Source organism: Larus michahellis, chromosome 3 (assembly GCF_964199755.1).
Source record: "Larus michahellis chromosome 3, bLarMic1.1, whole genome shotgun sequence".
Lineage (NCBI taxonomy): Eukaryota > Metazoa > Chordata > Aves > Charadriiformes > Laridae > Larus > Larus michahellis.
The window spans coordinates 18,317,534-18,329,920 of NC_133898.1; the positions used below are offsets into that span (position 1 = coordinate 18,317,534).

At 48.1% G+C, this 12,387-nt stretch overlaps 1 protein-coding gene across 5 annotated transcripts in view; it reads right to left on the reverse strand.

Annotated features, from left to right (window-relative positions):
* FOXN2 (forkhead box N2) overlaps positions 1–12,387 on the reverse strand; it is a 66,772-nt gene that overhangs the window by 13,575 nt on the left and 40,810 nt on the right. For all 5 annotated transcript variants that reach the window (XM_074578907.1, XM_074578909.1, XM_074578911.1 and 2 more), the window contains exon 2: positions 4,931–5,481. In XM_074578907.1, the coding sequence (XP_074435008.1) occupies positions 4,931–5,467 (537 nt within the window). In that variant the 5' untranslated portion in view covers positions 5,468–5,481. The remainder of the gene's footprint in view (positions 1–4,930; positions 5,482–12,387) is intronic.

A 12,387-nucleotide genomic window follows, 5' to 3' on the forward strand; every position in this document is an offset into this window, starting at 1 on the left:
GCTTTAGGGGAAAGCTGTGCACAACTGGAGCTGAAAACCCCATAGAGCGCAGGTACATCCAGCTTTAAAACAAAGCGGTCTAACCGCAGCAATAAAAAAAAAAAAAAAAAAAAAAAAAAAGACTGTGCCATTTCTCCTAGCAAAGACAAAACCTAAATGATCCAAAATGCTAAACTGCCTTTGGAGGTTACCATTTCACATCAACAGTGGGGCAACTGTTGATGAGCCAGATGAAATGCAGATGTAACTTTTAGTTACTATATGCCAAAACATCCCTCCAGATTCAGTGCAAAGCAGCCACCAGATGGTTTTGACTCTCCATCTCAAAATAAAATTGTTTGGTCTGACTATCATCTCTTTTGCGTCTTTCTAACATTTCATATTTGACTTGCAGGATTTTATCTAGCCAAATAAAGAAAAGTAGGAAAGAAAACAATTCCTGCATTTGGAAGCGTTGGACTATTTCATAACAACAATAAGTTTCCAGTCCCCAGCATTTTGGAGCTTGATTACAGTAACTTGGGTTGAAAACAAGATGCCCTCCATGGTGCAGGCGTTGTCCTTTACCTTTACTACCACCCTGCCACGGTCTGTTCCCTGGTAGCAGTGAAGTACAACCACTGAGTATGACCAGAGCAGCAAGGAAAGCCCAAGGAGCGACCAACCAAAACGGAGCAACTCAGCCGGCACCGGTGGCTTGGGCTCGCTGCGGAGGTAGACACCCATCCCCACGCTGCAGAAGACCCTCCATGAGCTTCAGCCCCAGGCAACGACCCCAGCTCCACCTGGTATGGGCAGTTCTCACCAGCTGCTTCCACCTGAGCTGGGCGAACCACTGGAAAATACTCGTTTGTGTGCACGGAGGGATATTGTATATTCACCAGGAGGTTTATCAGATAACAGACATCTCTCTCCTATCTCTACAGGCCTATAGGTGGGACCTGCTGTTTGACGAAACATTTCAATAGCCACACAGATTGTTTAGCACCCTCTCTTGTCAAAAAAAAAAAAAAAAAAAAGACAAACTGTAAAAGAACAAAAAAACACCTAAAACACGTATCTACCAAGAAGAAGAAAGGGAGATCTGTTGAAGATACGCAAGCCCTGTCCCTCCCGACCTCCAGAGGAGGCAGCGGCAGGGCCACATCCATGCGAGCAGTGGAATGCCAAAGTGATGCTTGACACGGATGCCTCTCCTGCCTCCTCACACCTTTTCTCCCCAGTGGTATCGATTCATAAAAAATCCACAAACACATAATCGTAAAAACAAGTCTAGCAAAGAGCATGGAGACTCTTCAGGGTTTCCAACTCCAAACCGCTTTTCACTTCAGGTCCCCCTGTGCCGAATATCAGACGCTGCTCCCTCAAAACAAGCCATCTCCCACTGTAGACCCCTGTCCCCCCTAACCCAAAGGCTGCATGACAGCGCTCAAGATGCAAAGAGCACTAGCCATATCTTCTGAGGATCGCTGGCCCACAGTCACACCTCCACATCTCCAGGGGCACCAGGGCCACAGCAGGTACACGGGAAGGCAAGCAGGTGTCCCAGGGACCGGCTCCAGCATCATCCCCTTGCTGTTCATCAGCTCCGGCTCCCAACTGCCATTACCAGAGAACCACTGAAGTCTCGTCTGTCTGGATGACACAAGCTCAACTGCAGCTCTAATAAGAAAGGGTATTTCAGCTCCTAAGTCTATCACTTGGGGTAAACCTTGGCCAACCACTTAGATACAGCAGCATCACAACAGACGCATACAGTAAGGATAATGTATATTTTAGCAGACATTTGACGTATCTACATCCTGTTTCCATGGTGTGAGAAGCTCCTCCGCTCACCTGTGGTGCTGGCTCATAAGACATCTCAAAGCAGTTACTTTCCCTTCAGCGCCCTTCAACTCATTAGAAGAAAACCGTAACATGCAGTATTTTTCAGTGATCCAAGCAAGGACAGCCTTCGCTCTATCTCTGCCGAGCACCATCCCAGGCTCCTGAACGCCCGCAGCCTGCTGCGAGAGGCAGGGTAAAGGTATTTAGCTGGCTGATATGAATGTACGTGCAGAGAGAACGTTCATCCATGGCTACGTCTGCAGCACGATGTGGCTGGCGCGGCTCGGTGGAAATAGCTCTGCGGAGTGAGAGAGCTGGTGCTGGGGGATCGCCTGCACGTGCCTTGGAGGGTTTTTAACTCCAGATCTGATACAGCAGGGTCTTGTGGACAACGTCTGGGAGCAGTCAGGGCACGGCAAGCCCGCTCCTGCAGCACCTCCTCCAGGTTAGCACCAGCCAAAACGAATCCAGTTCGTGCATCCCAAAACTGCCCTGCAGTGCCAGCTCACGTGGGTAAGCCGGGGAGAAAACCAGGAGATCTGCTTCGAAACATGAAGTCCAAACCGAAATATTAGCTTTATGGCAAACATGAGGAAGAACTCTTCCCACTTTTGCTGCCAGACCTCTAAGAGATGATTCCGTAGCTGACAGCCGGCAGCAATAGGCAGGGAGGTGTCTGAAAGCAGCCTGCCCCAGGATGGGGGGGGGGGCACAGACCCTCCCCACCTGTCAAACATTTCCACTCCTCCAAATACAAGAGCCGAGATTCATTTGAAAGTTTTTAAAACCCTTCTTACCCTGACGTTACAAAATAGAACATGTCCCTCTCATGGAACATGCCATGGGCACCTCTGCTTCCATGGACGCATGGGATAGAAGAAACCTACTATGTGCTCCCTTCGAGACGCAATTAAGATGCCAGTAACAAAGAAAAAGTGAAGGAAAATACAAAATTACCTTGCTCTCTCAGAGAAGCACCCAGGGACATTGCTAGCGCGTGGTTACAGGCAACATGATCAGCAAGACAAGCTTGCAAGCTACGGCTGCTCGCTGCAAGATACCTGAGGAGTTCATCCGAAGGAGTGTGCAGCATTCCTGTTACCCCCTGTGGAATCCGTGCGTGCCACGGACTTATTTTGCAGGAAGAATTTGGAGCAGTACTCTCATCCGGTCCTTTTCTAAGCAGGGTAGAGGGTAAAGATTTAACTACTGTGTGTTGGAAATGGGGAAACTCTGGCAAAGCTTCAGGAGGGGCTTTTTTTTTTGGTAAACGCAGTTTCTGTTCTTAAGAATTAGAGAGTTGTGCAGTCTCTAGAGCCTTGGGAAAACCCTGACAGAGCACATCAGCATCACCTTACTGGCAGTGGTGGGACCTACCCTATGTTTTGTTTTTCCTACTAGAGGAGTCTCACCTAGCAGCAGCAAGCCATCCTTTGGCTTTCCTTCAGCCACTCGGAGCCCAGCAACACTGGTGGAGCCAGCAGGGTAAGCAGAGGACCGGGCAGTCCTGCTGCCCATGTGCCAAGAACAAGGGTTGACTGGTAATTCCTAGATGGCAAGGGTTTCCAGGCTAGAAACAGCTGGGTTCACAGATAGCAGGAAATTATACACTGATTTAGGAGATTTCCCTCCCCTGCCCCAATTCTTCTGAAACTCATGTGTCCCTTCCCAGATAGGGCCACCCACTCCTTTGAGGGTAACCTTGCCATCTGCAGCAGCATGTGGTTGCTGCTTAGGTCCATGTCTGTCACACAGGGACACCTTCCAGCATCTCAGTTACTCCATTACAGCACCTGGAGCCGCATTAAAAGCCCGTCCTAACACTCGGCAGGGCTTGGCTATGGGGCAGTTGGACCAGACTTGCCACGCAGCAGCAAAAAGCCTTTTTTTTTTTTTTTTCCCCAGGGCAAAGCTGCTGCTTGGGAAAACACCACCCTAAGAATTTAATGTAAAAGCAGGGATATTGAGAAGTGGTGACGCTCAGTCCTACCGGTCCAAGGCAGTCCTTCCCGATGCCCGCTCAGCTCCAGGACCTCTATCTACAGCGAGAGGCTGTCAAGCACGCCAGGCATTGCGTGCATTTCTGATAACAAGCCTCTTACCACGTAGGCCGACCTCCAAGCACAGGGGTCCAGAATTTGTTTGTTGACTTTCGGTATGTGGTTTGTTGGTTTATTTAAGTCGGAGACAGCTCTTTGAGGCACGGGATGGGAAAGGAGAGCGGGAGGAAGGAAGTCACTAGTAAAATCATATAAGTGAGAAAAAGAATTTGTGCAGGAAAGAGTATCCTTGACTTTAAGAAGCGAAGCTCGTGTCTGCACCACGCAGAGAGACACGCTGTTATGTTATGACAGAGGTTAAAGCAAGTACATTAACACATATTAAGCATATCACAGTATACTAAATGCAAGAATTAAGATGGAGAAGCTGTGCTAAGTGTAAAAGAAGATCACGAGGGCAAGAGTCACTTTAATATCCAAGACAGCTGTTATACTGAGAAACAGCCACGTACGTACAGCATGCCTGCAAGCAAGGGTGCCCTGCAGAAGACCACATCTGCACCCAAACGGGCAACACCTGTGCCAGCCAAGCTGGGAAGCTGCTTGGCATCCCACCATCTCTTCTGCTTCCCGCTGCAGTCATAGCCGTGGCCAAGCCGGGAAAGCAGGGGAAGGAGGAACACACCCCAGAATTTCAGCGTTGGAAAACAGAGAGAGCACCAATTTAAGAAGCTTCATCAAAAAGCCATCCTAAGACAGATATCTGAAATTTCAGGCTGGGTACTGCAGGCTAACAAAATTATGAATAATGGAAACAGGTCCCTTCGCAATAGCACGTTAGCCAGCTTTAAAAAGGATGCATGACAGCTACCTCTACCCAGGTCAGCACTAAATAACAAAACCAAGTGACTTTTGTCATCCTGTGATTTGTCAGAAGTAGGATTCCCAAACCACCTACAGCTGCAAATAAAGCGTTAAGAGGACATGGAGGGGGGAAAAAAAAAAAAACAACTCCCCAACCCCAAAAGTCCTTGATAACAAGTGTCTTCTCCATTTCCCCCTGAATTTCAAAGTCGATCCCCCTCCCTCCCACCAGGTCTCACCTTGCCATGGCTTCTCTCCACCTTCCGGAAACACTTGTTCAAGGAGAGATTGTGTCGGACCGAGTTCTTCCAGCCGGTGGGTGCCGTGGCAAAGTAGGGGAAGCGCTCCAGGATCCAGCTGTAGATTTCTTTGACTGGCAAGCTCTTGTTGGGGGAATGCTCGATCGCCATGTAAATGAGAAGGCTGAAAGAGTAAGGGGGCTTGGAAGAGGAGGATTTTTTTGCAGGGTTCTGGTAGCAGGACGGCGAGAAAGATGGCACGCTGTCGCCCTCAATGTCATACAAGGGGCTAACGATGGGCAGACCCTCACTTCCGAGGCTGAAGTTTGTTAGAAGGTTAGTATTTTCGTGCAGCCAGTTCAAATTTGTGAGCTCGTCGTCCGCAGAATCTTTGTCCACCACAGTGGCCTTTGGCCTGCCGGCATCGCCTGCGTTGGGCAAGCTTCCCATCCCGTGACACTGCCGTAGTCCTGCAGCTTTTTCTGCTCCTGGCGTTTCAGCTTTCTTATCCGGAGTCATTCCAGTGACTGGACCCATTTAGCTTTATTGCTCTGCAACAAAGGAGGCGGTCAGAAATCAATGCAAACCTTCAAAACCACGCTCGGTTTGGCAGCCCACCAAACCCAAATGCAGTGCTGCACCATCCCTGCACCGTGCAGGGATACTGATAAGAGCCAGGGTCCAACATGAGTCCCCCAGGAATCTCACAAGCACATGTTAACTCCCCCTCCCAGTTTATAACCAGAACTTATGGTAAGCACTTGTATTTATCTTGAAACACCATTTTGGAAACAGAAAAAATAGCTATTTTGAAGTCAACAGCTGAAATCTGAAAAAGACCTTAACAGGTAGGATCTAATCCGTTCAGCTCTCACATTAAGTCTTTACTTATAATCAATATTTTGTAAATTGACCCTATTTAGAAGTGTTTGCCTTTTGTGCCCAAAGAGTTTTAAAAAAAAATTGCAAAACTTAAATCAGCATAAAGTGAATTAGCGGTCTCAGCACAAATGAACTCTTTACAACTCCCTACAAGTCACAGTCATTCCCAAGTACTGCCTCCCCTTTCCACCAGGGAAAGATCTGGCCAGCCCATCAGTTCAGCTGGGTCCCATGGAGATGCCCAGGTCCAGAAGACCTTCTTTCCCCTCCCACAGCTCTCAATGGGAAGGGACCATCTGCTGGGGTGGCAGCTCAGACCTGCTGTAGCAAAAAAAATTTAAAAATTAAAAAAACTAACTAAATAAAATTAGCATCTATGAAAAATTGCCACCCAGAATGCATGGTCTAACAGGGTACCCATGGTTTAGAGGCATTACACTAACAAAACCCATCTTCTTGCTCGTAGAGTTTTAATAGGGGTCATCCAGCAAACTATCTGTGATGCTAACAGCTGTTTTTCCTGCCGGTGTGACCATGTTAGAGCTTCATTGCACCTTGAGCTTGGGCCAGCATAACTGCACCAGAAGTACAGGCCAACAAAACCACGCTAAAGGTGTGGTGTGTGTATCTATCTCTCTCTATATATATACAGGAGCTATACCAGCCTGCTATAAACGTAAGGCGCTCTGAGTATGGATGCAGTTTACCAGCAATGCTGAGGTTTGTATTAACTGTAAAAAAAACCCAAAAAACCAAATAAATAAATAAAAAAAGCAACCCAGTTCCCTGTCCCAATACATGTACTGTCGTTCTGGTTTCACGCTCCAGGTCCTAATGCAAGAGCTCAGCTGCAAGACTCAGACAGTTTCTGTATCATATCTCACCAGGCGGCTCTATGCAGTTACTGGATGTTTCCTTACAACCGTTTTTAGTAAACACATGGCTTCGTGTGCTTCCATCTTCTCCTGAAAAGTGGAAGCGTGGAGTTGGCCAGCTTGCATACACCGTCTGGCTGTCCCAGCTACAAAACCACACCACCGGCTGGCTCCCACCTGACAGCCTCACCATGTCCCTGCAATTACACTGCCCACCGCATCAGCCTGCGAGGACAGGCTGGGAGAGCTGGCATTGTTCAGCCTGGAGAAGAGAAGGCTCTGGGGAGACCTTATAGCAGCCTTCCAGTACCTAAAGGGAGCCTACAGGAGAGATGGGGAGGGACTCTCTATCAGGGAGTGTAATGATAGGACACAGGGTAACAGTTTTAAACTGAAAGAGGGTAGATTTAGATTGGATATCAGGAAGAAATTCTTTACTGTGAGGGTGGTGAGGCACTGGAATAGGTTGCCCAGAGAAGCTGTGGCTGCCCCATCCCTGGAGGTGTTCAAGGCCAGGCTGGATGGGGCTTGGAGCAACCTGGGCTGGTGGGAGGTGTCCCTGCCCAGGGCAGGGCGGGTGGGAACGAGATGATCTTTAAGGTGCCTTCCAACCCCAACCATTCTATGAACCTGCCCAGAGACGTATTTGCCCAGCCTCCTCATTTTGGAGGAGGGGAGCAATGTATGCGATGGACGCGTGACATGGTGATGCAGAAAGGCAACACGACACCTCCACATTTTATGCTCCCCAACAGGAGCCAGAGCCCTGCCAGCCTCGGGCAGGCGTGGGGTGCAGAATTTGTGCCTCCCCCAGAAAACGCACTGGGTCTCCCACCAGCAATTTCTTCTCCTCTCTTCATCGGCTCATACACTTCCGCACCAGCTATTTGCAAGGCTGTTTTGACAGCAACACCTGCACCTATCCTTACCGGTACTAGTGCTGGAAACCATCCCCAAATTTTCTATTTAAGTGCAGGGGTGGGCGTGATTAACTACCAGCTCAGTCATTAAAAAAAAAAAAAAAAAATTAAAGGAAAGCAAACTGCTCAAACAGCTGGTCAAAAATAGCTTTGCTCTCCCTACCATTTACTTCTCCCCCAAGCCATCAGAGCAGATTTATATTGGCAGTCAGTGATTGCTGGCTTTAAGCACAGCGATATATACATATGCTTATGTCACTTTTTTCAATCCTTCCCGCAGTTAAAAAACAAACAAAGAGCTAGTGATGAAATTCATAAAGTCAGACAAACCCAAATCCTTGCCGCAACGTGGGTTGCACCGTTTTCCTTATAACAACTAACTTCACCTCCTTGTTCAGCGCCTCTTTAGGCAGCTACGTACCAGCTTACACCTCTCCGCTGCGTATTGGTAATTTTAGCACTCGGTTCATGTTGCATGAAATATCCCTTTGCAAATCTTCGGTCAGTGCAGCAGATCAAGATCAAGAACATTCACACACACACACGCAAGTTTTAGGTCGCTGTATTCATTCCTTCGGTGAACATGGGGCAATAAAGTCTGTTTTACGAGACAGACACGGCCCGGGCACTCCCACAGTCTTCTCAAAAATACAGAGGGAAGAAAAACATATTAACTTATTAAACCAGCACTTAAAATCACGTCGGTATTGTGGTGTCGACACGCTATTTGTTTGCATGCTATTATGTCTTAGCAGAGAATCATTAGAATAATTAATGCCCTACTTAAAAATATAATTCTTTGCATGCATGATACAGTAAATAATGTAGGCTAGTGCCACGTTTCTCTTAGTAGATGCATTACAAAAATTCACATCTCATATTACCTCCTTGGTGCCTAGTTCACCACCTCACACATCTTCTACATGAACACATCAGCAGAAATGAAAATATTTTTTCTAGAAAGCTATAAAGGCCATTATTAGACTATTATTGTCTAATAAATAAGAAAAAAAAAAATCACAGTTCTGTAACTACTGCAGTTTTCGAAGAGTGTTCTCCAGTGCTCTGAATTGAACGCTGCATCAAGGGTAATTTAAATATAGAAACAGCAGAGTTATTTTAATGATGTAATACTTAACTCCATTGCTATGGCAGTAACGAGATCAGTAACATTGAGGACCATCAACTGATAATTTTGGCGCTGCCTTTCTGGAGATAGCCACTGTTCCTAGACAGCATCGCCTCAGCCCCAATGACATAACGTGCTTTGTACCAGGCTATCCTACATTTGCTTCCCTTGGGGTCAGAATATGGTAACCTCTAACTCTGTCCAGCTTACTCTGGCCTGCTGCAGCACCCCTCCAAAGAAGAAACCAACATTGGCAGCCTCCCTACTGCAAAGCCATCAAACGCTTGCTCTTTCCCTAGACAAAGATCAACCACGGCAGTTCCAAGGAGTACCCCACAGATAGGCTCATTAACAGACATGTCTCGCCTCTCAAGCTCCCAAGGGCCATGCAGACCATAGGACCTCCTCACCATGCAAGCACCCAAGGACCACGTGGACCACAGGATCTCCTCACCCCTTAAGAGCCAAAGGACCGTGTAGCCCATAGGACCTTCTCACCTCTCAAGCTCCTAAGAGCCATGCAGACCACAGGACCTCCTCACCACTCAAGCTCCTAAGGGCCATGCAGACCATAGGACCTCCTCACCACTCAAGCACCCAAGGACCATGCAGCCCATAGGGCCTCCTTACCTCTCAAGCACCCAAGGGCCACGCAGACCGTCTCTAACTATTCAGCTGAGACAGCACTGCTTTCTGCCTGTAGCAGCCTGGTGGGGAGTGACAGCGGTGTCACTGGAGTGTACCTGAAGGCACACAAGTGGTCAGCTTGCGTGCTCTCCAAAGCCCCTCTTCATTCACGCGGACCCTTAATGACATCCAAAATCCACAATTTCTTTTTCTCCATATGTGCTCTGCTTGGCCATAAGCAGATGGGACTGTAAAAACACAACTTCCAAGCTGTTGTTTTCGAGATTACCACTTCCAGTATTTGGGGTTTAGTATTTTATGTAAGGGCCATACCACCCAAAGCCGCCTTTGCTGTAAGCTAGCAGGGTGTTGTGGACAGGGATGACGCGGCAGGAATGCCACAGTAAGAGCAAGGGAAGCAGACTGCGAGAAGAAAAGGATGCGGAAGAAGCTCTCCAATGCAGATATCGTGATAAAACCGTATACACTTGGAACCTCAGATTTTTTTCCTAACGTTACCGGCTAGAAAGCTTGATGCAAACAAGGTTAGTGGTAGGCACTAGGACTTGCTCTCCACAGAGGAGGCAGATGGCCACCATTTAACCGAGCTCTACGGCTGGCACAGCCAATGCCCAGAGACTGGCTGCAATTCCCACGGGGACATCCCCAGCCCCGCAAGCAGAGCCACAAGGCAACCTCCAGCTGTGCAAACGCAGAAATAACGTGCTTCAAGAACATCTCTGAAAAATGTGCAACAGTTTATGCTCTGTCCCACGTGCTTTGCCTTACCAATAAGTACACAGTAACACAGCACGCTGCTGTTAATTAGAATCAACACTTGCAACTGAAAGCAGAGCATCAGGCATCCAAACCCTAAGAAACTCGAGCATCTATCTCCTGCAAGCACCTCCAAAAGAAAAGCCAACCAAACATCTACTCCTCAAATATGAAGTACTGCAGCGGAGGTGCACGTTCTTCTGCATGGTAATTAGAGACAGAGGACGATGATTCTAGGGTTAGGATTAAAAGGCACATCAGAAAATAGGCGAGAGAGATGACTTTCTTTGCAGCAGTCTTGTGATTTCTGGCATGGCTCAGGAGCACACATAAAAGCCAGGAGAGGACCTCCCTGCTGATAAATGCTGATCCCAGCACCCAAAGCCCAGTGAAGTCCTGCCCTTCCAGGCCGCTTGTGACCCGAACAGCACAGCCCAGGTCCGAAGGGGCTGATTAAGGCTGCAGGTGTATTCGGATAGCAGTCAGGTTCACAGAAGCCTCAACAGATTGGAGGAGATTCAGTGTCGCAAGACCAGATAATATTTCTGCAATCTTCTTTCAAACTCAGTGAAGAGCTAAGTTTGGGAAAGGTTATGGGGGCTGGGAGGTCCTCAGCCTAGCACAGAACATCTGGGGTTAAACCAGGTTTGCATGCTGCCATATGCATCCCCAGCTACAACTTCATTGTCACAGAAGACCTTGAGCAGCGCTGTGTTCTGCCACAGAAGCGAATGGTTTGATGAATGAGCATTTTATGAACACGAAGCTGCTTTAAACCCGGGCCAACTGTTTAACAACGCTGGAAGTCCGCTTGAGCATACCCTCAGGCAAGCAGGGAAGCACAATTTTTTTGCAGCAGCCCTTCTTGAAGAAGTCTCAGCTTCAGCAGAGTCCAGGGGACAAAGCCATAGCAGATACCTCCAACCCACCAAAAGTGACCTTCTCCAAAACCAGCAGCGTTGCAGGTAGCAGTGCACAGACATCGTGTCAGTACTATGGCCACCGTGCCTGGACTCACCAACCCAGCAAGAAAGAATTCAGCCTTTTCATTAAAAGATGCCACAGCCTTGTTCGTGCCAGGTTATCGTGTGAGCAGAGCTGCTGCTTGACCCTTCTTTACTCTCCAGTGGCATCGGATGAAAGGTGCCATTTGGCATCTGTACAACATCGGCGCCCCAGGTTAGGACAACCTCCTCCGCAACTAAACGTACCTATTTATTCCTGTAGGACCAGCCAAGCAACTAGGTCACCTCTGCCAGTAGTGGGAAGACGTAGAACCTGCTAACAGTGCAGTAATTTCCCTCCAGATTTAAAAAAAAAAAAAAAAAAATCTTACCATGCATTGTCTAAGTCTGTGGAATAGAATGTGATTTTAATCCAGGAGAAGGGATTTTTAGCCATGTCACACTTAGACTAATGAGAGCGGATCTGCAACCATGCTCTGCAAGAAGCTCGGGGTGTGCAGCCTTAATTACAGAGCTGGGGCATTTGTGTGTTCTACACACAACTTTTGTACTAACATATACAAGCTCTGAGAGAATATTTTAAAAGACTGGTGTACGTGCCTTTGCATGCAAGCAACTATACCAATAGCAAACTCTTCTGTTGATTTTTGATATTCCCTTGCATTGACGGGAAGCGCATCGACACCGGGGACTGTTCTGACTTAAATGCATCAACGCAGGTATCGTGTCGTTAAAGCAGCCCAAGAATTACACAAATAAATGACTGTCACCCCTCGCCTACACAAATTTAGCATAAATTTCCAAGCCATCATGCCCGCAGCACAGGACAAGTTTTTGTGCGTTAGAGCGAAGAGCAACAAAAAAAAATCTTGGCACAACTAGTGAAAACCCATTGATAAAAAGCACCGCATCCGCTTGACCGGCAGCAGTAAAAGCATGACACCAGACCATTTTCCCCCCCATTAATTTAACCTCCCCCCTCCTTCCTTCATCTCCTTTGTGTGGGGCTGCCCTGCTCCATCCCCTGCCCACCCCACAGGGGCGGCTCGGCGGGGCTGGAGGTCAGACTGAAATCCTCCCCCCCCCGCCCTCCCAGGCCCCGCAAAAGGCCTATATTTGATTACAACGCTATATGATGTCACGTATCCAAGACAACTAAAGGCATTACGGTCTCCTGGGGACAAAACCGCCTCTTGGCCATAGATTTCGGCAAGCCGGAACCCGTTGTCTGCAGAGGAGAAGAGGGGGAAGCTGCGCACCCCCCTCCCTCCCCGGCCACAAA